The following is a 26629-nucleotide window of genomic DNA, read 5'->3' on the forward strand; positions in this document are numbered from 1 at the left end:
AAGGGCAGTGCACATACCATCTCCTCTATTGTCCCCCCTAAAGCAACAGTTCTGAAGACACTCACTCAACACAGCTTTGGTCTACACTCCAGAGAGCCTTTAGGGCCAGATTGGAGTGTTCCCAGCCAGAGATTCATGGTTAGTAATAAAGCACAGCAGTGACATCATCTTCTTCCTGGTCCTCAATTTCTAATTTGTAAAATGAAGGTCTGCATCTGTCTTTTAAGGCTTTCACATTGTGGAAAATAATTGGTGGATAAGCCTAAGTTCAAATCCCATCTCCGGCACTTACTGCTTGTGTGACCTGGTTTTGATTTACTTGTCTGTGTAATAAAATAATATTTGCTTCACAAGGTAATGGTAAGAAACAAATTAAGCATATGAGTGCACTTGTTAAACCACAGTGAGCTGTTTCACATGATATATACAGTGAGAGTCCTCTTCCATCACCATCCAGCACAGTTCCCTCCCCATGGAGATGCTCACTCAACACTGGACTGATTACTTGTTGGATTTAAGCTGACAACAAACTTGTACCTGCGGTGTAGCCCAAACTCTGCTTGAAAGAAGAGTTTATCTGGAGCATCTCTGTTGAAGATGGAGACCCCAGGCTAACCACAACTCCTCACTGGTGAAATCTGGTTATAGCATCCAGGCATGCAGTATGAAGGATCTGGGTAAAGGGAAAAGGAAATCAGGCACCTAGGAGTGAGTGTTAAGTGTACATTATCTGTTTCATTATCTTAGTGGCTTTAAGACAATTGCCATATTATATCTTGTGATTTTATGGGTCAGGAATTCAGGGCAAGTTTAGCTGGGGGATGTTTCAGTTCCACATGGCATCAACTGAGATCAGGCTGTGATATTTAGACGGTGTGGTATTTAGGCTGAACTGGAGGATCCAAGACAGCTTCACTGATAGTTGGGGGGCCTTGGCGTCAATGGCTGAAAGGTTGGGCTCAGCTGGACTGTCAACTGGAGCAGCTACACGCAACTATGCCAACATGGTGGTCTCAAGGTAGTCACACTTCTTACAAAGTAAGGTGGGGCTTTGAGGTAGTGTTCCAAGAGACGAAGGTGGGAACTTCAAGGCTTCTTCTAACCAAGCCCTGGAAGTTACATAGTGTCACTTCGGCCACATTCTATTGGTCTAGTGGTTCTGTTGGACCACTAAGGCTGCTCCACATTCAAGGGGATGAATAGCAAAGAATCTGCAGCCATCTTTAATCTACTCAATACCTGAACCTCAGTTCTGCTTTCTAGAATGAGCTGTGGGTACCACCCTTTCCATCCTCTCATCCTTCCCAATGTCCTGCCAATGTCTTCCTCATGTAATAAGGAAGCCAAGACTGAGATATCACCAGGGCAACAGAAAAACCTCAATAGGTAACCCCCAAGTGGAGTTGCCAGATAAAACACAGGATGTACAGTTAAATTTGAATTTCAAATAATTAAAATAATAACTTTTAGTATGCATTTTTGGAGACATACTAAAAAAAAAAAAGATTGATCATTTGAAATTCAAATTTAGCTGGGTATTTTTCTTTGTTAATTCAGGTAACCCTACCCCCAAGTGACCTACATGGGCCATGTAGAATTAGGAAGAAAAAACTTAATTTAAGCCATAGAGACTTGGGGATTGTTTGTTACAGCCAAATAGCCTAAATTGACTTAATTTCTCATTTTTGATGAAAAAATATTTTGATTAGGCTTAAGTGCAGCTCTAATATTTGAAAGGAAGTCGGCAGCTCCTCTGCATAACAAAAGAGAAAATTGAAAGCTCTGGGATGTCATTTGAGAAGGAGAGATGGAGAGAAAACTGATAAAACACAGCCTCAGCCATCAAGAAATCTCCTGTCTACTTGAAAAATAAAATAAGAGAAAATGATGGTAGTGAGTAGTCCTGAGGGCCCAGAAGTCATTGTGGGTTTGGAGGAGGCATGGAAGGACTTCGTGGGAAAGGTAGGCTTGCCTGACCTGGGGATGGCCCGATAAGTAGGATTTAGACACCAAGGAGCTGGGAGCAGGAATGTCCTGTGGGAAACAGCACGGCCCCTTTTGTCTGTGCTGTTACTTTCCAGCTTCTTCAGCACCTGTGGGCCTAGGCTTCTGGGCAGAGATGGAGATAAAGCACCAGGTGGCCAATGGGCCTTAGTTCACAGGACTGCTCGGATGCTGACAGATCGAGTGCATGCCACCACAGAGATGTCTGTGACTACCCTGGGCCTCTGGATCCAGAGATGAAGTAAAACCACCTTGCTGGGGAGTTGATGTTTCAACACACAAATCCAAACATTTTCGCTAACTTTTGTCTGAAACGTCAGTGTCATAGGAAATCTCCTTGATAGTAACGCCTGGCTGGCTTCCTCTTCATGTGGCCCTACCCTACATAGCCCCACCCTTAGTGCATGGTGGGTGAAATAAGTATAAGAACACAATCGATAGGACAAGGCCCTAAATATATTGTGAGACCCCTTTAGCTGCTACAGCTACTCCTTTTGGCCACCAGGGGGCGGCATGGTGTCTTGAACTACAAACTGGTTGGGTTTCCGAACCAGGGTAGATGTGATTCTCAAAAACCAGTTGGTACCAGGATGCCAGACTCTGCCAACAGTTTCCTGGGCCCACAGCAAAGGGAGACAGATAGAGGTAGTCATTTTTTTCCCTATAAAACTATTTATCCAATTTAAAGGAATACCCTTTATTCTGAGATTGTCTTTCCCAGTACATGTTTTATCATTAAAACCTCCTTTCTTTTATGAAATGATGGCAACTATATGTGGTAGAGGGTTATTTTTTATTGTTAACATTCTTAGTTAATCCAATAAATAATGGCAACTTTCTGGTGTTCACAAATGATTTTAGAAAATTACTTTTTGGGTTTCTGAAATCAAAAGTCAGAGATCCATTTGTGTAGAATCAGACAGGGCCCAGGACAAAAAAGGGGGTAGAAATAAACCTCGCCTTTGGGTCCCCAGCCTTCTTTCCCACCACGCATTGCTCCTTCCTTCCTGCACACCAGGCCCTGGTCAGCGGGTGAGCTCAGGGCCCTCTGCTCTCTCCCTGCCCAACCTCCTGCTCCTAGTTGAAACCCATTCTCAGGAAAGAACCTGCCATCAGCAGTTTAGTGAACATTTAAATCACTCCTTTTCTCGCCCAGAAAAACTGGCCTTCTGATCTCTGAGTCCAGAAAGCAGATGTGTGCAGCCAGTTCAAGGATTTCAGGCATCAGCAGAGGAGGATGTGAGATGAAAGCCAGTCAGTGAGGTGCTGAAATCAGGCCACCCAAAGGGGCTTGACCATCCCAATCTGCTTTATCAGGGAGGCCAGAAGGGCTACCCCCAGAGCAAGTGGGCCAGGTTCTCAGACAGAAGGTCCCAAATGCTCATTCTTCCCTCACCTTTCTGGAAAGTCACAGGTCAAACCCATAAGTGCCTACGATATTCTGTTCCTGATAACAGAGAGCCTTCCATCCACGGGATCAGCGCAGCCAGGGCAAGAGGTGACTCCCCAAATCATAAAGGCCTGCTTCGGTCTCACGCCAAGAGGTACTGGCCACAGTGCACGTGGAATACAGTACTGCACTACTTTTAGCAATGACTGCATCCAACAAATCCGGAGGTCTGCACTGAGACCTGCCATGGGCGCCATAGGGACACAAAGGAATATGAAACGCAGGGAGGCTGCCTGCAAAGATGCTCCAAAACAATTGCCAGAATTGAAAAGAGATGACAACTGGTTTGGGAGACCTGGAAAAGCTTCATGATCTGGGCCTGGAATAAAGGGTAGGGTTTTGACAGGAAACAAGAAACGAAGGACCTGTTCAGCAAAGATATAGCCTGATCCAAGGGCTCGAGCGGGAAGTACGGGGTTGTGTGTAAGGCACAGGGCCCAGTTCAGTTTGGCCAAAATATCAGGCAAGTAGCAGGAAAACAGGGAAATGATAAGGAAAGGCAGGAAGGCTCGGCAGGCAGGCAGAGGCGGGCCTGAATCCCGGGGCCACAACGGAACCCTCGGCAGTCTCGGTTGACTCCCTAAGCTCAGCTCCTTGACTATCAAATGTGGATAATGGGCCTTACTTTTCAGAGATTTAAATACGAGAATGGGTGTGCAATTGGTATTACATTTTAGTTTACAAACCCAAGCAGCAAAAAAAAAAAAAAAGTTTTAAAGTAAGTTTTACTTTTTCCTTATTCAATTTCTGTTCCAAGTCTCATTCTCCCTGATGTGGGAAACGTCATGTCATATAGTTCAGGACTCTGGCTGCAAACGTTCTGTGCCAGGTCGGGCCCACCCAGCCCTCGGTGCTGGCGTGTACAGGGGCCTCTCTCACTCCAGCTGCTTCTCACGTGTGACCCACACTGACTGCTCCTCCACCATCCTCACTCCTGGCAGGATGAGTTTGCTGGGTCTGCCAAAACAGAGGACCCCAACCTGGGTGGCTTTAAGTAACGGAAATTTATCCTCTCACGGTTCTGGAAGCTGGAAATCTGAGATCGAGGCGTCCGCAGAGCCATGCTCCTTCCAAAGGCTCTAGGAAAGAATCCTTCCCTGCTTCTTCCTCACTTCTGGTGGTCGCTGGCAATTCTTGGTGTTCCCTGGCTTGTGGCTGCATCCCTCCATGTCTGCCTCCAAGTTCCTCTACTTCTAAGGACAGTAAACTATTGGATTAGGGCCCACCCTAATCCAGTATGACCTCGTCCTAACTTGATGATATCAGCAAGACCCCACTGCCAAATCAGGTCACATTCTGAAGTTCCAGGTGGACGTGAATTTGGAAGAGACACTATGCAATTCAGTGCACTCTCTGAGAGGTGCCCTCCAGCCCACGGATTTCCCCTGCTGGTTCTATGCCTCTCGAAGGCACCTGGGTCTTTCTGGCCCTCTGCTGTGGGGCGAGGGGACAGCCCTCTCTGCTCTGAGACCCTCCCACCCTTCCTGTGTTCTCCCCAGGGGCTCAGGCCCTCATCCCGAGGTCCCATAAGCCGAGCCCTTCCCAGGGAACTTGGCTGAAGGTGGATGAGAGCAACGCGGCCTCGCTGGGCTCAGACCCACCAGCACCCCGTCTCTTTTCACCCCCAGCACTGCCTTCTCTCTCCCCAACCTGGGACCATTGTGTCTATTTACTACCTGTGCTCCCAAGTCTATCGGGGAAGGCCTAAACTTCTTTTTTTTTTTTTTTAACATTTAAGGATGCTTTCATATTTTGTAGTGACATCAATTTTTCAATAGAAAATATTTGGCCAAGCGTGACATAGACAACATACATTTGAGCTTGGGTGAGTTTCTAGAGGTGATTTAAATGCTATGTGATAAAGTTATTTTTACCCTAGCTCATTGGTTCTTTTTTTTATTTTTTTTAGGCCTAAACTTCTGAAACTCAAAAGCCAAGAAAAGAACTCTTTTCTGCAGAGCTTTGGACTTCCTGACATGCATCTCACTGGCTAAACGGGGCAAAGGGGGTCTGCTAAGAAAACACCAGCAGTAAAGTGACTCATAATTTGAAAATACTATCCCACTGCCCCACTCAGCCGCCCAGCTCACTGAACGTGTATGAAGGTCTAGTGTTGTCCCCGGGGTGTACATTTCTGTCACCCAGGATGACCGGCCATCTGAGTTTGCTTTGCTCTCAGTGCTAAAAGCAGGAAAGTACCAGGCAAACCAGAACACGATCGTGGCCCTGCAGTAAACGTCATGACCTTCCCCAGTCCAGGGATGCTAAACAACCCTGGGGGTGGGGATTACAGCTCAGGTCTTAGAATCCAAAGTGCTGAACAAACAAGAAGTCTCTCCCACAAAGAAAGGACACAAAGAAAGCCCCACCACAGAAAGGACACTCGACTTCTGTTCCATATTCTCGGAAATAAAAATATTGTAGGCTCGCCTACCCCACTCCCCCCCCACCCCGGGGATTCATTCTTCCCGGCTTTCTGCGTTTTGACTGCAGCCCGGCAGGCGTCTGATTCTGCAGCTAGTCTGCGGTGGGGGGGGGGGGGGGGGGGGGGGAAGCAACGTGGAGTTCCACAGCCTGAAACCTAATTTCTGGTAGGAAGGTACCATCTGGTGGATATTGCGGAAACTGCTCATGTCCTGTGCTTGAAAAGGAGCACCTGAGAGCAGCTCGCCCGACAGAATGCCAGTGGAAATAGTACTCCGAGACTGAGCGAGAGCTCAGCATCCAGATACGGGCTCTTCCCCTTAAATATTGGACCCCACATACAGCTATTCTCAGAACCAATCAGAAGCATCTAACAGAGTCTGTTTCCTGGCCTCCTTTGTCCCGTTTACAAGGACAGCCGTCCCCTTACCTGCGGTTTGGCTCTCTGCGGTTTCGGTTACCCACGGTCAACCACGGTCTGGAAATATTAATTAGCGAATTCCAGCAATAAGCAATTCATACATTTTAAATCGTGCGCCATTCTGAGCAGCATGATGAAATCTCGCGCGGTTTTAAATCCCGCCCGGATGTGAATCAGCGCTTTGTTGGGCGCAGCCGCCTATTGGTCACTTAGGAGCCGACTGGTGTCAGATCAACAGCTGGGATGCCTCCGGGCTTGTGTTCAAGTCACCTTTATTTTACTGAATAATGACCCCAACGCACAAGAGCACTGGTGCTGGCAATTCAGATGTCAACCAAAGAAAGTGCTCCCTTTAAGTGAAAAGGGGAAAGCTCTGGATGTAATGAGAAGAGAAAAAAAAAAAAAAAATCATATGCTGAGGTTGCTAAGATCTACAGTAAGAACAAATCTATCCGTGAAATTGTGAAGAAGGAAAAAGGAGTCCGTGCTAATTTTGCTGGCGCATCTCAAACTGCAGAAGTTACTTACGACCACAGCACGTTGTAAGTGCTTAGTTAAGGCGGAAAAGGCATTCAATTTGTACAATAAGATACCTTGAGAGAGACCCCATTCACATGACTTTTATTACAGTATATTGTTAGTTTTAAAATTTTATTTATTTATTTATTTATTTATTTGGCTGCATTGAGTCTTCGTTGCTGCACACGGGCTTTCTCTAGTTGCAGCAACCGGGGGCTACTCTTCGTTGTGGTGTGCGGGTTTCTCATTGCAGTGGCTTCTCTTGTTGCGGAGCATGGGCTCTAGGTGCGCAGGCTTCAGTAGTTGCGGCACACAGCCTCAGTAGTTGTGGTTCGCAGGCTCTAGAGCGCAGGCTCAGTAGTTGTGGCTCATGGGCTTAGTTGCTCCGCGGCATGTGGGATCTTCCCAGACCAGGGCTCGAACCCGTGTCCCCTGCATTGGCAGGCGGATTCTTCACCACTGAGCCACCAGGAAAGTCCTATTTCAGTATATTGTTATGATTGTTCTATTTTATTATTAATTATTGTTCATCTTTTACTGTGTCTAATTTATAAACTAAACTTTATCACAGGTATGTATGTATAGGAAAAACATAGTACATGTAGGATTTGGTACTATTCATGGTTTCAGGCATCCACTGGGGGTCTTAGAACGTATCCCCTGTGGATAAGGGGGGACGACTGTAAATCAAATAGCCATTCAGTGTCTATTCTGTTCCCCTGAAGTATAATTCTGCTTCTCTTTATCATGGACATTCATCTCTGAGAGTTGTACCTTGAGAAATCTAGTCATCCCTCATTCAAAAGCCTTTTGCTTGTCGAGTCCAACTCTCCATGGACAGATTCACACATGTGGTTAACCCTTCTGAGGAGGGGTCCTCTCCCCAGCTCACCACGGCCCCTTCCTCTGCGGCTCTGCGCCCCTAATGAAGATGGGGGTCCCAGCACGCTCGTCCACCAGTCCCCGGCCGCAGTTGGTTGAGCTGGGATGGCCATCTCACTCAAGCTGGACAGCCAGATTCCTGCCTTCCTGGCATTTGGGATTTTGAATCGGTATTCAGAAACCATGAACTGTTGCAGCTAGATCTGCAGTGAGGTGGACTCTGGTGCTGAGGGGCGACTGCTGTCACCACGTGCACAGGAAAGCAACCAAGGCTGGCCGGCCACGAGCAGACCCCGGACCGGAGAACAGCCAGCTGCAGAGACCCTCCTGTCTGTGCTCTGGAGCGTTCCGTGTCCCGGGTTGCACGCTGGCCCTCGGACTTCATGAGCCTCGCTGTGTCTACCAGGGAATTCCCCTTTTTCTACTGGAGCAGGCTCTGTGGTTACTTATAATTAAGACACACACACACACACACACACACACACATATACAGACACACACAGACACAGACACACACACAGACACACACACACCCCCCACACACACAGAGACACACAGACACACACAGACACACACAGACACACACACACCCCACACACACACAGAGACACACAGACACACACACCACACACACACACACAGAGACACACACACACACCACACACACACACACACACACTCTCTCTCTGAAGATCTGTCAGTAGATCCTGAAGCCTGAGCTGCCAGACCTCTGAGGTCACCTGGGGGAGTCGGAGGAGTTCACAGAAATAAAAAATCACTTCTAATGGAAAAAATTCTGAGGGACTCCATGCTCTATATAACATCTGTGATCCACAACGAGATAAACCATCCTGCTCGGGCCTGTCTGAAGGTTCTAGCAAGGGAGGTGGCTACACCTCTGCCCGCCCGAAGAGCAGGTTTTCTCCGATCATCCTCCAGGGTGCAAACAGTTTCGGGGAGGAAGTGCCTGGTGACGGAGGAAGGAGACACCCACTCCCCATCACAGCAGTCACGCCGCAGTGGGTGGCAGACGAGGCAGCCAGAGGCTTCCCTGATGGCCCCTGGGTTCCCCGGGAAGCGACTCTGCAGTTTGGTGGGCAGGCTGCGGGAAGGGAAAGAGGCAGGATGAAGAACTGAGCTGCGATGCGGCCAAAGACCAGCCTCCCCCGTCCCCACGGGGAGCTCTGCAGTGTAGACGGCCTGTCGGGGTTGCCCACATTGGGTGAAGACGTCCCAGCCTTTATACCCTCGTATCCGTCAGTCACTGGGTGTGGGTCGCCTAGCAAAGGCAAGCCCTGGGACAAGGAGGCCCTCTACCTCTGTAGGCTGTCTGCTACAGGCCTCCCAGCAAGGGGGCAGCAAGTCCTTCCCTGAGGGCATCCCCAATCCCTGACAACTAGCTGGGCTCCTAATGTGGTGTTTATTCCCTTGTTAAGGTCTCATTCCCGCTAGGAGACAGCATCTTTCTCGTTCTATTCTTTCTTACCCTCATGCAATGAGAAATTGACACAGGCGTTTACCCAAAGTACATTAAACCATCCCCAAAAGACCAGGACCTGTATGTAAGAAATATGGGGGAAACCACCAACATTTGTTCCATTTTGACTTTTGCCCCTTTGCCCGTTCTCTTTACTGTACTATTTCTCCCCTTTTTTGGTTTTCTTCCTTCTCTCCATTCCCGCCTTCTACAGGTCAGAGTTTTGTGTTCTAAGAGGATAAGCAACAGGCTGATTTGTACTAGGGGGTGAGTGATGGCTACCTGATCATTCCTGTCCAATGCAGTCTTCTCTATTCCTGCTGTGGTCCAGATGTTCATTTCACCTGTATCTAGACAATCTTTTACTTGCTCTCCCTTCTCCATTTCTTCCCTAGTCCACCTCGACCACTGAAGCCACACGAATCAACTTTAAATATCACTTTTGTCACGTCACTCCCTTGCTCAGTGTCTCTTCAGTACTCTACGTGCTCAGTCCAAGGGGCCCTGAACCAGAAGCCAGAGGCCTGAGAGGCTGTGTAGCTCAGAAATGAAGAGCACACGCTCTGGAGCCCAACTGCCAAGGATGAATCTCAGTTCCAACACTGGCTCCATGGCTTTGGGCAAGCTACTTGGACTCTTCTGCCTCTGTTTTTCCATCTGTGAAATAGAGGTGAAAGCAACATAACCAGCTGTGAGTATTCGATTAGCTAATACACCGAAAGCATTTAGAATAGTGGCTGGCACACAGTAAGTGCTCTATAATCTCAACTATTAGAAGCACTGTTAGTACTATTATTACCACTCTCATTCATAATACAGTATTATTAGTACTATTATTTATGGTATTATTCGTACTAGTAGTAGTACTATTAATCACTGAGTACCAAATAACTGAGTGACCTTGACCTTGAACAAACCACTTTATCCTACTGAAGAGGGGCTTCGGTTTCCCCACCTTTAAACTGAGTGGATTGCCAAGTGTCCCTTCCAGCCCCAGAATTTTGTTTCTCTCCTCCTCTTGTCATTCAAAACCTACCCCGTCCACACACATTACCATGTTATTGTATGGTGGCTACAATTTTCGGCTCACCCTTACGGAAGCCTTCGTTCCTCCTTCTGCCCAGCCTAGAATTGTCCCTGCGCCCCTCCATGTGCTTCAGACTTACTAGATAGAGGACAAAATTTGGTCTCTGTGATCTCTGTGTTTGCCTGTAGCATCTGGAGCAGCTCCTTCTTCATAGGCGTTCAGGAAGTGTTTATTGGCCAGACTGATGCCGAGCGCCGAATGTCTTTGGCCACTTTCCAGCTATGTGTCTTCCCTGCCTCTCCCCCTCTGGAATCACTCCCCCAGCAGAGGGCCTGGAAACGCTCTGACTTTTTTCAATTGCCAATTTAATTTGCCACCATCCGTCACAAGGCAAGTTCCCAGAGGCCTGGAGCACACCTTGCTGGGGCTCCGTGTGCCGGCGCACTCACCTCCAGGCAGAGGGAGTTCACATGCAAAAAATGACCAGGACCACGGTGGGAGGGAGGAGGGAGGTGGAAGCCGCTGGAGACACACTGTTACAGCCTCCGGTTTCTGAGCTCTCTGCACTCTGTGGGCACTGATAGAATTTTAGGAGCTGTCGTCTAAACATTTAGAAAAACTAGTGTCCTTGAGTACAGACATCTTCCAGAAAGATGGCCTCCTAGATACATCGTTTATCCTTTCATAGGTTAACGCCTGCGGCACCCACCACGAGTAGTTTAAGGTTAGGCACCGGTAGCAGAAGGAATTGACAAGAAGTTGTAAGAGCCACACGTGTGGGTAAGGGAGGTGGGAAATGCCATTTTTTTCCAGAAGCATCGATGATAAAATCTGTAATATCAGATAGGGAAGCCACCACAATGTGAATGAGTGGAGCAGCCTTGGACCAGTATCCTGTGCCGAGAAGGTCAAAAATATACTTACATATATTTCAATCTGTGTATATTTGGGCCTGTTGACTGGCCATACTGGCTAGTTTGGGGGGTTTTTTGTTGTTGTTATTGTTGTTGTTGTTGTTTTGCCGCATCACTCGGCAGGTGGGATCTTAGTTCCCTGACCAGGGATCAAACCTGTACCCCCTGCAGTGGAAGCATGGGGTCTTAACCACTGAACCACCAGGGAATTCCCCACTTGCTAGGGTTTTTAAAAAGATGTATCCCTTTTAAGACCTAGCCAGATTTCCGGCAACTTCAACCCTCCAGAACACAACCAGGATCCTGGGGTCGGGTAAAAATATCACAGCATCACTGCCTCACTGGACCACCAACTGGTGGTAGAGAAGGAGTAGAGGAGTCGTCGAGAAGCACTCTGGCCTGAGGGAACTGTACACTCACAGCATCACATTCATTGTGAAGCCCATTCAGTCTTCTGAGAGCCCCTTTTATGCTGCAGATACAATTCTGAAAATGAATACAAACCAGAAGGTCACCCGAATTCAAAGTCTGGCATTTCCTAGGTTCATCTTGCCAACCTCTACAGCCAATGCTAATCTCAATTGGTAGTGCCGGGTAATTCCATCCCTGATTAATCTGATCAAAGGACTTGTGCCCAGTATCTCTTGTTAACACATCATAGTGTGGTCCCTAACCTAGGGTTTGCTGCCATCTCTGCCACAACACGATAGAGGGGCTACAGACTGACTCTTGGGAGAGTGATCGCTACCATCTAGCCTTGGGCAGTTGGGAGAGGCCTCCTCTATATGTGCTGCGCTGATATCCAACCTCCTGAACCCTAAGCGGGACGTTTTATCAACTTCACACGTTCAGAGTAAATAGAACAAAAAATCTCTGAAGGAGCCATGTTATGCTGAGGACAAGCCACTGGAGCTGGGGCTGTGCCATCCTCACCCGGGAGTGTCCCACCCATCCTCTCTTCCTCTCTTTCCAAGAAGAGGACCGACCCATCACTTTTCCAGGGTTAACCCGCCCCCTCTCACTTTCCATCCCACCAGCTCTTACCTCTTCTGGGAACTTGAATCAGAAACCACTGAACGACTCTCTCACCATGCCTCCTTCGCCCAGCCCCCGGGCATGCTCCCCACTTCCTGAGACCAACAAGCCCACCCAACCTGCCCTCTCTCCCCTCCTTCCACCACTCTGCTACATGGAACCCTTTTTCACTCCTTTAGGTGCACATTTCTTGAAAAAAGCTGTTAAGAATCATTAGGTCTGTCTCAGGACCCTCCTACTCCACAGCACCTTGCAACCTGCTGCAATTCCCATTTCTCTTCTGAAGTTGATCCCTCAAAAGCCACCAGTGATCTTCCAGTTGGGAAATTTAATGACCTTTTCTTCAGCCTTCGTCTTGGTCAACTCTACAGCTTTTGGCATTCCTGCCAGCGATTTCCTTAATGTCCTCTGCTCTCCTGATTCCCAAGACACTCCACTCTCCGCGATTCTCATGCTAATACCGTGACTACCACTCCTTCCTCCTTTGACTCCTCTTCCTCCTTGAGCCCCCTGCATGGCATTTTCCAAAGCCCTGTCCTTGCCTTGTTTCTCTCCTTTAACTTTCCTTTTTCAAGATTTCAGCATTCACCTCTTTGTCCATAACTCTTGATCTTCATCTTCAGTTCTGAAGGTGCTACTGACCTAGAGATCTCTATTTCCACCTGCCTCATGGACATTTCCATTGTTCCCTTCCATACACCCCTCACAATCAACAGGTACCAAAGTGAACTCATCACTTTCCAGCCTAAACCTGCTCTATTCCTGTTTCTGCTGTTGGCACCAACATGCATCCTCAGCCCCCACCCAGGCTCAGCACTGTCTTTCCTCCACCTCTGCCCGGGTCTAATGATGCACTGAACTCCACCGACAGCCGCTCTGCACCAGCTTTCTCATACCCACTCTCTTGACCCTGTTCCCACACTCCACTCTTAACTCAGGCCTGCACTTTCTCTCTTCTGGAGAATTAAGTGGTAGGCTAACTTCTTGAGATTAATTTGTGTGTTTTCATGTTGTCATTTCCCTCCTCTGTTCCATGAAGACAGCTGAACACTTGGTGCATCCTTGCCTCTCATAAAATCCTTTCTGGCTTTTATTGGAGAAAGCACACTTAATGCCTTTGAGGGCAACAAGGGGACAAAGGAGATGCTTTTAAGGAAAGAGGAGGAGAGACAGGGAAAGACTTACAAAATAAAAGAAGTGGAATACTATTCAACAATATAAAGGTAATACTAAGCACCAAAAATGAATGTTGATATACACAACCATGTGTAGGAGTCTCATATATACAATGTTGAGTGAAAGCTGAAGGATTCTATTTATAATAAATTCTAGAACAGGTACACTAATTGATAGGGACAGCACTCAGTAGAGTGGCTGCCTTGGGGGAGGGGGGAGGATTGAATGGAAGGGGGCAAAAGGGAGCTTTCTCGAGTGAGAGGAATGCTCTGTATCTTGGTTGGGCTGTGGTTATATGGCTATTCCATTTATCCAAACACATCAAACTCTACACGTGAAGTCTACAAAGTCCACTGATTGCAAAGTTTAATAAGAGGTCAGAGGGCTTCCCTGGTGGCGCAGTGGTTAAGAATCCGCCTGCCAGTGCAGGGGACACGGGTTCGATCCCTGGTCCGGGAAGATCCCACAGGCCGCGGAGCAACTAAGCCCGTGCGGCACAACTACTGAGCCTGCGCTCTAGAGCCCGTGAGCCACAACTACTGAGCCCGCGTGCCACAACTACCGAAGCCCGCACGCCTAGAGCCCGTGCTCCGCAACAAGAGAAGCCACCGCAATGAGAAGCCCGTGCACCGCAACAAAGAGCAGCCCCCGCTCGCCGCAACCAGAGAAAGCCCGTGCGCAGCAACGAGGATCCAGTGCAGCCAAAAATAAATAAAACTTAAAAAGAGGTCAGAGATTGGGAAAGGGTGATGGGAGGAGTTACCTGAGTATTTCTGATGGTAGCACCCTGAAGAGGAAACACCACTCAGAGGAGAGGGCTATGTGGTCTTCAGGGAACCTGGACCTTGGACTCCAAGGGTCCTAGACTTACGAAAGCTTCCCATACCCTATGCCCCAGGAGACCACTCAACTTTACAGACGTCAGTGCAGCCATGATGGAGTGGAGGGTATGGGTCCTTCCCAAGGCTCTCAGGTACCTCATTAAGTTTCGAGATTTGAGAGCGTCCTTGGGAAGGCAGGAGTGCCAAACAACGATAGAGACTGAATTTCCTATCAGCCCAGCAGAATGAAACTGAAAACTCAACCTGAAAGAAAGAAAGAAATGGGCGTTTCGTGTACACTAGACTTGATGGACTGAGAGTCATACCTCCCACAAACGGAAAGACCTCTGACTTTTCTCTCAATTCTTCCCATCCACTCTGATCAATTAATCTTCCTAAATCACAGTTGCGGGTCATGTCTTTTTCTGGCTAAAGTCTTCAATGACTCCATATTCCTTAGAGAAAACAAAAGTCTATATACGTTGGCCTGAATTTCAAGGGCCTCTTCAATCTGTCTGCCTTCCCAAACTCACTAGCCACAACTACTCCTCAGACAGGAGAGAGGGAGAGGGATGCTATGTAAGAAGAGACCGTAACACCGGTCAGAGGAGCTAACTTGTCCTGTTGCTAGGACGTCACACTCTTCAAGACCATAGTTGCTCCACACACCATTTGGCCAATATCCAGAGAAAGTGAACACATGTTAATACTTACCTAACCCAAATATAATCACAAGTGTAAATCTCTCAAACATTGGCATCTGTTCCAGTCACTTTTTTCAGAATAGCCACACACAGTAAACGTTTATGCACATGTGAGTTTGGGGAACGCGTGAGACAAGCCCAGGCTTTGGGATGGATCCCTGCTCTGCGCTGAGGGGAGCTGTGTATCCAACAATCCAACACGTGCACGCACATCCGTTCCAAGCAGCCGATTTATCTCAGTAAGATACACTCTTCCACTTGCTCTCACTAAGCCAGACACTGAAATCCACTCAATTTAGCATGGACGTATGCTGTAATTCTGACCATGGAGACGTAAGGAGAACTCTTCTGGGAGACGTGTAGGAAATTGCCCGTCTTCTTAAAAAAGATCATCCAGGAAGAGTTGTCTCTTCTGCTGCTGGATGTGATTATGTCTGGACAGGAGACCTGAAAAAGCAACCATTCACTGTCAACCATGGGAAGAGACAGCCCAAACACAGAGCCTCTCATGCTGAGACTGGCATGGCAGAAAGATAGGGAAAACAGGGTCCCTGATGAGGTCAGTGGATTATCAGATTAATCAATCCTGGAGTGACCTACCTATAGACTGCTTCAATACAAGATTACATTCTTATTTATTTAGTTAATCCATTTGAGTTGGATTTTTCTGTTACATGTATCCAAATGGATTCTACCTTGGTCACGTCTTTCATCCGTGCTCAGCTTCATTTTTCTCCTCTGTAAATGGAGCTAGTGATGCCCAATTCATGGGATGATTGTGAGGATTAAGTGTGAAGTATCTAAAACACTGCCTAGCACAGAGTAGGTGTTCAATAGATAGTAGTTTTTTATTTTGTTTTTTGTTTTTTTAAATTTGGCCACGCTGCACAGCTTGCAGGATCTTAGTTCCCCAACCAGGGATTGAACCTGTGCCCTCGGCAGTGAAAGCACAGAGTCCTAACCACTGGACTGCCAGGGAATTATAGTAGTTATATTACTGGTAGTAATATATATAACTGGTAGTTATATTCTTAACTAGTTGTCAACGTTGTTTTCCAGGTAGCAAAAAATATACTCCTTTAAACACTTTCTTTTTTCAACTATTTTTAAATATTTATTGAACAGAATTGAATCTTTCTGTGGAAAAATTATCAAAACCAAGGCTTAGGATCATGACTGGGAATCTTCATTATCTTTCACATACACGGTGCCTTCAGGCCTTGCTGACGTGTGTAGATTCTTCCCGTCAAATATCAGAAGATGAGCTCAAGACAGGTCAGAGCATCTCCGGCAACACATGTGGTCCTGAAAATGAAATCCACTCCTGGAGTGATGCTGGGGGCGGCAGGACTGGGCACTCGGTGTAGAGAGAGAGCCAGCTAGGAAGAACAGCATCCTGGAGATGTTTGGTTCAGCATCAGGAAACTCCATCAGGAGCCGCATAAGACAGTGGTCTGTAAAGCACTGGTTGTCAGCCTGCGGGGGACAAAGACGGGATAAAGACAGCTGGAGACGGGGAGCGGGTTACCACCTCGCACAGTTTTCTTCTTGAGAACGTGGCTTCTCTCTCTCCTTCGCATGGAGAAAGGGACGTGTTCAGTTTGTTCCCCAGACTCTCACCCAGGCTGTGGGACCGGCTCTAAGAGAATGTTTCCTGATGTTTGGAGATGTCTGCATCTTATCCTCCAGTTGGATGTCTGCTTCGGCGACATGGAAGGTGCGTGAGGTGGGGTCTGCAGCTTGTCGGGGCTGCCACAGCAGGAGTGAGCTTCAGGGAACCGTGAGCATGATGCCTGCAGGCAGAAGACGCATTAGACTCCCAGGAGGCTCACCACCTCGGCAGAGCCCGGGCTGGCCTGCCGGTCCCGTCTGGCCATAATGAATCTGTGGGGTTAGAAACCTGATCGGCAGCAGCAACCCGTCAAGGAGAGAACAGCAAACTCTCCAACCTCCCACCCCTCGTGGAGCAGGTGCAGGCGAAGGGGGCAAGGGGAGAGAGCTCAGGCCCTGGACGTCTTAGCGTCAAGTTGCTGGGGCAGCCCTGGCCAATCTGAGCTGTGGTAAAGGGCAGGGGTTTTGAAATGACTTGAGACTGCAATTTTCATAACACAACTAGACCACAAGACAGCGGATCCTGAGGAACGTAACAGCACACATTGGGACTGACTCTCTCCTGGTTCCTTCACGCGCGTTCTGTGGGGAAAAATAAAACCGTTCCAATGTACATCACTGAAGTGATCGGGCTTAATCAAACCACTTAGTTCATCCAGAGGAATGTGAGGACAGGAACACAGGTAAGTCCCTTGTCACTAGCTCAGAATCTAATACACTGACATTCATTAGGGAGCAAACACTAGAACAGAGAGCTTTCGGGACCGCGTGTCAGGCAAACATGAACTAAGGGGCACAACCATGAGGAAGGAGCACGGATTATGCAGCATGTGGGCTTTTACCAAATCCTTTCTGGTTACTCAAAAGGCTTTCTCTATTACTTCCTATTTCTGCTGGTTTTATGAATCCCTGCATACCTAAGTTTCAAGGAAAAGCATTACTTTAGGCATAAGATGATCAGCGACACCGATCCCCCAGCAGCCCCTGAGAGCCAGGGACTTTTGCTTCTCCACCATCCTCTACAGAAGGGGCAAGGCCCGCCTGGAAGGCAGTTCGGTGAATTGAGACTGCTGTTTTGCTGCTGCTGTGTTGAGATCTATTAATGTCGTCAGTGGTTTTCCTGAGCTGTTTTTAATTAATGGTTTATTTCAACCAAAGTGGTGGATGAACAAAAGTAAATACGCAAAGGTTTGAAAACAAATCAGGTTGGAGTGAGGAATTGTGCATTTACTTCTGCACATTTTCAGCTACCAATGACATGCTGTATTTCCTCAGAGTGCAATCTGACAGTTTATCACCTCTTTGAGTTCCTGTGCATCTATTTTATCTCTAGTGATACTACTAACGGGGGGCTTATTTGTACTTACCGCACATTCTGACAAACACATCTATCCACTGACGTTTAGGTGACTGCAGACAGATGGAGCTATAAAAAGCTTCAACTGCACCGCGCCTCATTGCCTGGGTAACTTGTACTTTATTAAGCAGAGGTAGAATTGTGAGGAAGAGGGTACCACAATCTGTTAGGTTTCAAACTTGGAGAAAGTCTCAAAGAAATAGCTAACATGTGAAGCTTCTTTGTGGAAAGTGTTTATTGAACATCTACTGTATACACAATGCTGGTCAAGACACTGAAAAAAAAAAATCAGATGGAATTTTAAGCACAGACGCCACCCTCCAGGAAGAGATATTACTTTGTGGAAGAAAAATTATCTACACACAAAACCATTAAAAGTGAAAAAACAGGATACATGGATATATGCAGCATATGTATTATGTAAATACATTACACATAGATTTAATGCTAAATTGAGAATTGTCAAAGTGGACATCTGTCCTAGCCCAATCAGCCTAAGGCTTCCAGAAGCAAACCAATAGTCTGACAAAGTCAAGTCTGACAATATCCATTGCTATGAAAGTACCTGCACATGTACTGCACATGGAGGAAATGTGGAAATTACCAATTTGGGTGGAAGGGTGAAATTTAAATAAATCAACATTGTTATAGGCTCCGAGCAAGGCAGGGCTCTGTGTAAAGGGCTGAACATCAGGTTTGGACAACAAATTGGACCTAGGGTTCTGTATCCTTGGAAACAAAAGTTGGTATGTTCAGTGCTGTGTTCCCAAACCCTTATTTGAAGCTCTGTCCCTCATCTGGAAGCCAAGGCAACTTTTGTATCAAAGCGAATTACATAAAAGGGGGAAATTTCATCTTACTGGTATAATTTCAAATAGCAAAATTTCTGATAGTCTATGATATTTAGAAAACAAAGTTTCTCAGTGAGTAAGAAAGCAGCAGTCACTCGAAGAGAGTTGTTATGACACATTACAGCTGCAGCATGTCCATGGGAGAAATACTGTTTCCTGTTAACTCTGCAGCTGGCTTTATCTGTGCCTCATGAAGGGCAATGCAGATTTATATTTTCTCAGTCTGAGCTAATTTTTGCTTTCTCGCCCCCATTACAACCTGAAACACACACTGTGCTGCATTTCGTTAGTAATGTTCAGGGCTGTCTCCAAGTTAAGCTATAACTACAAAGTGCCCTGTATCCCCACCAAGGTCCTAGCACAGTGCCTCCGACGTGATGGAGGCTCAAAAACATTTTTTGGGTTGAATTTGATTATCAACAAATAGCAATATTTCAAGTTCATCAAAACGGCACATCAAGCCCAAGCAAAACGAAGATTAGGTCGAGTCAAGCAGTAGGTCAGGGAGCTCTTCAACAACCCAAAGACCTCCCCACTTGCAAAACTGAAGGCAGGCCATTCTTCCTCAGCTGGAAGAAACAATCGTTTAACAGGATTTCCATACGAATCCATTCAGCAAAGTTGCACCTATGAAAGGAACTCTCAAAGGAAATAGGCAGCTGTGACTCGGATTAGCCTTCTGTGTAAATCCTGCTCATGTGAATGACATAACCTTCAAACCGGCATCTTTCAGATCTTGCCCTTTTTATGAATGGGAACAGTAATCAGCCTTTTCTTTCTGTCTTATCCTACCCAAGGATGAGGGGAGGGGGAGGGGGAGGGGGAGGGGGAGGCATTCTTAAAGGTGGCTCTTTAAGAGTTTGCAGGTTTTATGAGGCAGCTCTAGGACAACGTAACAGCACATAGAGGAAATAAAAATGCTTGCTGCTTTGGTAAAGGATAACTTCATTTCTTTGCTGCTTAGGCTCAAATGGCCCAAGGCCACTGACTTCAGGAGCTTTAACCACTTCCTTCTGCCAGTGCTGCTTATTTTGAGAATATAAAGGGGCCCAAGCAGGAAAGCCGCTCGGGAACGGGAAATGATCTAGCCAAGAATGTAGGTGACGCACAGCACACAAGCCCTGGTCTCAGAACACCATCAATTCTCGGTTCCTGTTATAATTTTATGACTTCGGTCAGTTAAAAAAAAAAGTTGAGATTTTCTGTGGGAAATAACCAATTGAAATTATAGAACAGAAGAGGGTATATATATCCTGAATAAATAGACTCTGGAATATAAAACTGAAATCACAATCCTCTCCGATGCCAAAGCTCAAGGATCTCAGGATCAGAACACCTATGGTTAATTCTATGCTAAAATACAAAGAGCAACTGGCCAAACCAATCCATGCTGTCACCTAAGGTTCAGTTTGATATGTAAAACACACCACTCAAGGAGCTCTTGATCACATGTTGCAAAATGGAGGTAGTTCTGAACTTTTTTCTGGGTAAGAAACCTTCATTTACCCTTTATATATTAACCTTAGACAAATGTGGAACTTAAGTTGATGGGTGTCGCGAATCTGCATGAATTAATAAAGACAATTATCAAATCATGTCTTTGTAACTTGAGATGAAACCGATCTTAGATTTCTTTGTTGACTTTGCAATTAACTTGGCATCTTTCCAATGATTTACATCACTAAAGAGAAACTGTACAAAGCCTACCCTTAAAGTCTCAGAAAAGAACACCATTTCTGTTTTGCTATAATGCTCCTGCATCTTGAACAGTATTTAGCATATAGCATGTTACAAATTGATACTGCAGAATAAATCACACTGTGCATTACTGAAACAGCCTAAGGAACATTTCATTTTTACTGAAGTCAAAGGTATATTGCTGGGGCTTCCCTGGTGGCGCAGTGGTTGAGAATCTGCCTGCCAATGCAGGACACACGGGTTCGAGTCCTGGTCTGCGAGGATCCCACATGCCGCGGAGCAACTAGGCCCGGGAGCCACAACTACTGAGCCTGCGCATCTGGAGCCTGTGCTCCGCAACAAGAGAGGCCGCGATGAAGAGTGGCCCCCACTTGCCGCAACTAGAGAAAGCCCTCGCACAGAAACGAAGACCCAACACAGCCATAAATAAATAAATAAATAATTTTTTAAAAAGCAAAAAAAAAAAACTGGCATATTGCTGAAGATGGCATCCTTTAAATGGGAAAGTGAAATGTGTTGTTTCTATAACCCAGATCCAAATTGTTCTTGATAGCAGCAAATCTAATTGAAATATATTCATTTATGAATGGAGAAAAGAGAGACATCTAGTGGATGGATTGAAAGACTAAACTCAAAAGCCACCCCACTCCTTCCATCTCTTGTTAAATGTCTGAAAAAGTCATTTGTCTTCTTTGTGAAATAGGTCAAAAGCAAGTTAGTTACTTCCATTTCAAGAATACTAAAATGCTAACGATTGAACACAGTCTTCTACTTGGGGTTTAAGAAGCCGTATCTTTCTCCTTGCGGGGGTGGGGGGGTGGGGGGTGGGAAGAGTACTTAAAACCATTTAATTCATCCTTCCAGTGCCCTAAGGAATAATGTCCAGAGTTGCAACTTCCATTTTATAAAGGTGAAGAAAGAGAAATAGGAAAAGACAGTACTGCTCAGATCAAATAAACGTATTTCTTTTGAGATGTATCAGTGGCAGGTGAATTCAGACATACAACTCAAATGTAATCCAAACGTGAGCTCATTAGCAGATCCTTGATCTTGAAGTTATTAAAATATACATACATATAAGGGTTGAACCACTTTTTCAATGGCCCATCTTGCAAGGGATGAAGTTAAAAAGACAGCTATAAATGGATATGTAAATAGAATTTTAATTTGTGCCAAATATGTGACCTATTTTTAAAACAGACATCACCCTGCCTGCATCGGAAGTATTCTTTTTAATTACTGAATCAAAACAGTGGCAGAATCAAAAATACCATGTGGTATTACACGGAAATATGTTCTAAAACACAGGATTCCAATATGAATGGGAGAATGTTTCACCCCTAGAGTTTGCATATATTTTGGTTTGTGAGTATGTTAGCTAATATATTTAGTGCCCATTTAACCTAAGTTGGGATTCTGGGTGCTAACAGTTAAAAGATGAGACTGCATAGGGCTATCCAAGGTACTCAAGTCTATTGATGATGAATTACAAAACAACAGGGAGTACAGGGTCACAGGAGTCAGAGCTGGGCTGGTAAGAAAATCAGAAATACACTGGACTTTATTACTGACAGATCAGTCCAGCATTTAAAGAAACAACAGCACTCTCTACAATGATACAAATAAGCTTTTTACATGACAAATAATTTCCTCAATATTGTTACAAGTACTCTGGTACCACCTTTAGGGTTATCTGAAAGAACAAAGTTTCTATTTATATAGATATATTCTCTAGGACTTCTCTAGAAATTAAGTAAAGAATAAAGAACGTAATAATAGCCTATTATCCCTATAGTTCATTTTATTATTTCTGAAGATATTTCTAGAAACTGCAGGAACAATTTATTTCCATCTGTTAAAGTAGCTTTGAAAACAAACCAAAGAATTGCATTGAGGGACCCGAATGAAGAGGGTGATAACTTGCAGTCTACACCATTTACTAACGTTTAAGGGTGAAGTTGTACTTACCAAAGAGTAGGCATCAAGTTAGGTAGCCATCATCTATTTTACTTCTGTCCATTAATATTTCCCAATTGATCAAAGCCCTGCCTATTAGAAAGGAGACCTTTGATAACATCTTTACTACCACAAATGAATTAACTGAAAAGGCTAGGTTATATTCTCACAACTCATAAAAACTGCACTGTTAAATCCAGATAACACTACTTCGTTTATATTATAAACTGAATTAAGGTCCATAAAGTTCAAACAATATGTCTATGATTATACAAATATATTTTTCATGTTTTAACAATAACAACAAAAAAAGTTGGAGGAATTGTATTATCGATTTGTAGAACCAGAATACAAATTTCAACCTCTGGCCTCAGTCTAGTGTTCTTCCAATATAGCACACTCATGCAGTCTGACATCAAATCAGTGTTACAGATTTTAATTCACTTGGCCAACCTCTACACATATATAACCAAAGGTGCTATATATAGAAGAAATGATATATAATGACAGGAGAGATGTAAAGAAATAAAGAGTACTGTTTCTATCATATTATACATCAGGAAACATACAGGAAAAGTTTAGTCTTCCTGTTTCCCCAAATAAGTTTAAGCTTAAAGCAAAATTTCTGAGCTTCACATTTTCGTATCAAATAGTTAAGAACATCTTTATTAAAGTATGCATGAGACTATAATCTGCAGCTTTGTAAACATGTCTTTCAAGCTTGCTTATTTACTATTCAACCATCCTAGATGGAAAAGACATTTATGACAATACTAATAATACTTTGTTGGGCCAGGAGGATGAAATCTTCAATGCTTATCAATTTAGTTCTGTATCAAAAGATCTTTGAAAAAACAAAGTGCAAAACAGCATATATAGTAAGCTCCTATTTGTGTTAAATAAGGGAGCTATAGTCATTTCTATATGCACAGAAAATTACAAGGACACGTAAGACATTCTAACAGTGTAATGATGAGAAAATGAGACAGGCTAGTGTGGGAAAGAAATCTACTTTCACTATGCACTCTTTGGTACTGTTTGAACAGTTTTTTTTTTACAACATTCATGAAATACTTTTTCAAGTAACAGAAGATCTTTGACCCTGATACTATTACCACTACAAGACATACAGTATGTTCTTCACTCCCCCACTCAAAGGATTAAGAGTCACATAAATGATCAATATAATTTTAAATGTCCAGATTCACTCTAAATAAAAACTAAAGTTTACTCCCCAATTCTATCTTTATATTAAAAACAAACAACAAAAACAATTAAATTGTTCAACTTTTGGACAGAGGTATATATATTAACCCTGTGTGTTATTTTCACGGATAATGAAGTTCAAGTGTTCACTGGTATTACTGCTTAAGTTCTAAAAGCCTATAAAACATCTCCCATTTTAGTCTTCTATAAATAACTGGTAAAATTTCAAGTTCATAAGAAATTTTCTACTGTATACATTATAGAGATTTCAATGAATCCTACTACCTCAACAGAAATAAAAAAGTATGTAAATATATAAACAAAGTAGAATGACACTGCTTCTAAAAAAAAAAAAAACAGAAAAGGTAATTCAGTTTTAATTTATTTTCATCACTTGTTCTTCATGATCCAGATATTTTAAAATGCAATGAAAATTAACTTTCCATGATATGTCAGGGACTGGCACTAAAAAAATTTTCAGACTGCAAATGAGTTATACAAACGAAAATACCAAATGGAGATCCAGTTATCAAAATGAAAGCACTCAACATATTAAAAGTTCACAATTATTTGTTTAGAGCACATAAAAAAGTCAGCTTGCTAACCAACTGTTTTGATTTTTAAAGAACTACTGCAGAGGTTTGAAGAAAATAGATTTATTAGTTAACTTATAAAGAGATTAAAGAGCTTGAAACAAGTATTAAAAAGAAATTTGTGCCTTTATTAGAATGGTGTTAGGCTTTAAATATACCAATTTGGGTAATCAAATTATTCATTTTTTAATAAGAAATGACACTGCAGAACTGCAATACTGGTCCAACAGTCTTGTCTTTACTTTTCCTTTAAAGCGAGAAACAGAATGCGAGTAATCAGAAAGCACTAGCAGGCATCAGTTAATCCAAGATACTAGCTTCTTAGTTCCAAAAGCACTTGCAAAGAAAACCATTGGGGGGCATAGGGTATGGAAGCACTTCCTAATAACTGGAATCCCATGAGTGTGTGTGTATGCCAAGTCTCACAGGCTATATTTTGTATTTATCCTTTACTTGGTCACTTTTTTTCCCTCAAATACTAGTTTTTCTTTGACTTTTTTTCCTCAAAGTATAAAAAGTATGAAATATAAACAAGCTCTTGCATTGCACACTTCAGAGTGTACAATTCAAGCATTATAGAGCTATCTACATACCGATAAATCCCATCAAATCTTGGATAATTCAATAATATACAAAATAGCAGGGCACAGAAAGAACTAAAACCCACTTCTTTTTGTTACACGTAAGATTCAAATATTCAATCTAAAGAAAAACACTTAATCATTTTGGCTCTCCTCTACATTCGCATGTTGATATACTTATTAAAATATTCCTGTATAATTATGTTTGGTCTTATTATTTCAAGTCAGGTTTACAACCTCAAAACCAGCCATCCAGACAAAACAGGTAATCAGAAAGATTATTTCTTCCCCACCTCCCTAACCCCAATAACTATGAAGCCAATTTTACGACATGACTCCAAACACTGGATTGTGACGACAAATGCTAGGTCCAATTTCTTCGTAATCCTTTTTGGTGTGGCATACTTGGTAGAACTCAGGCTGCAAATAAAAACATATATTTTTGTAAAGGTCCAAAATTTACCACTTTTCCACATGCTTTGAAATAGATTTGTTAAATCTAAAATGTTTATTACTAGTCCATTCATGGTACTTGAACAAAGCTTAGAAATTCTAGCAACCATGACTCAAAATCAGCTTTAAGTCTATAACCAAAACTGAAAAGGAGCATTTAACTCGAGTCCCTCCATCCCCCTCCTCAACACCTGTTTCTCCTGGGATTTTGAAATTCTGAGGAATGGAAGGTTGAATCTCAAATGCCCAGACCATTCTGTTGAGGCTTTCCCACACTGTACAGTGAATCAAGAAAAGCAGCAGCATTAATCTAAATTACAGATAAACTACTCCTAGTCATGCTACAAAAACTTCTAGATTAACCTGTTTTCCTCACTCATGGTCTGGTATGGAGAGACTGTTCCATGCTCTGTTACATCATTTCTCAAAGGGCAAAGTTTTTTTTTTCTTTTTTATATCTTTATTGGAGTACAATTGCTTTACAATGTTGTGTTAGTTTCTGCTGTATAACAAAGTGAATCAGCTATACGTATACATATATCCCCATACCCCCTCCCTCTTGAGCCTCCCTCCCACCCTCCCTTTCCCACCCCTCTAGGTCATCACAAAGCATTGAACTGCTCCCTGTGCTATGCAGCAGCTTCCCACTAGCCATCCATTTTACATTTGGTAGTGTATATGTCAATGCTACTCTCTCACTTCATCCCACCTTCTTCTTCCCCCTCTGTGTCCTCAAGTCTGTTCTCTACTTCTGCATCTTTATTTCTGCTTGCCACTAGGTTCATCAGTACCATTTTTTTAGATTCCATATATATGCGTTAGCATCTGGTATTTGTTTTTCTCTTTTCTTACTTATTTTGCTCTGTATGACAGACTCTAGGTCCATCCACCTCATTACAAATAACTCAGTTTTGTTCCTTTTTATGGCTGAGTAATATTCCATTGTATATACGTGCCACATCTTCTTTATCCATTCATCTGTCAATGGACATTTAGGTTGCTTCCATGTCCTGGCTATTGTAAATAGTGCTGCAATGAACATTGTGGTACATGACTCTTTTTGAATTATGGTTTTCTCTGGGTATATGCCCAGTAGTGGGATCACTGGGTCGTATGGTAGTTCTATTTTTAGTTTTTTAAGGAACCTCCATACTGTTCTCCATAGTGGCTGTATCAGTTTACATTCCCACCAACAGTGCAGGAGGGTTCTCAAAGGGCAAAGTTACACACTCAACTAGGTTATACGGCACAATTGAAGACAATTCAAATTAAGGAAGAAAATAACTTTCACCTCTTATTTTTAAATGGTTTTCAATCCAAGGTTGTATAGTTTTCAATAATTCAGATAAAAGTTATTACATTTTATTTAATACTCTGTGCACTACAGGATAAAGCACCATTATTTCGTAGGCTAACAGTGTTAAAATATCTTTTAAAGGGGTTTTAAGATGTTTTGGTTTGGGGAGAGG

The 26629-nt window shown here is 44.1% G+C and overlaps 1 protein-coding gene across 1 annotated transcript in view; it reads right to left on the reverse strand.

Annotated features, from left to right (window-relative positions):
* Positions 1–24233: 24233 nt before the first annotated feature.
* Positions 24234–26629, reverse strand: part of ACTR3 (actin related protein 3) — a 57193-nt gene continuing 54797 nt past the window's right edge. The window contains exon 12 of the mRNA XM_061199275.1: positions 24234–25127. Within this exon, the coding sequence (XP_061055258.1) occupies positions 25032–25127 (96 nt within the window). The 3' untranslated portion in view covers positions 24234–25031. The remainder of the gene's footprint in view (positions 25128–26629) is intronic.

Source organism: Eubalaena glacialis, chromosome 1, assembly GCF_028564815.1.
Source record: "Eubalaena glacialis isolate mEubGla1 chromosome 1, mEubGla1.1.hap2.+ XY, whole genome shotgun sequence".
NCBI classification, from domain to species: Eukaryota; Metazoa; Chordata; class Mammalia; order Artiodactyla; family Balaenidae; genus Eubalaena; species Eubalaena glacialis.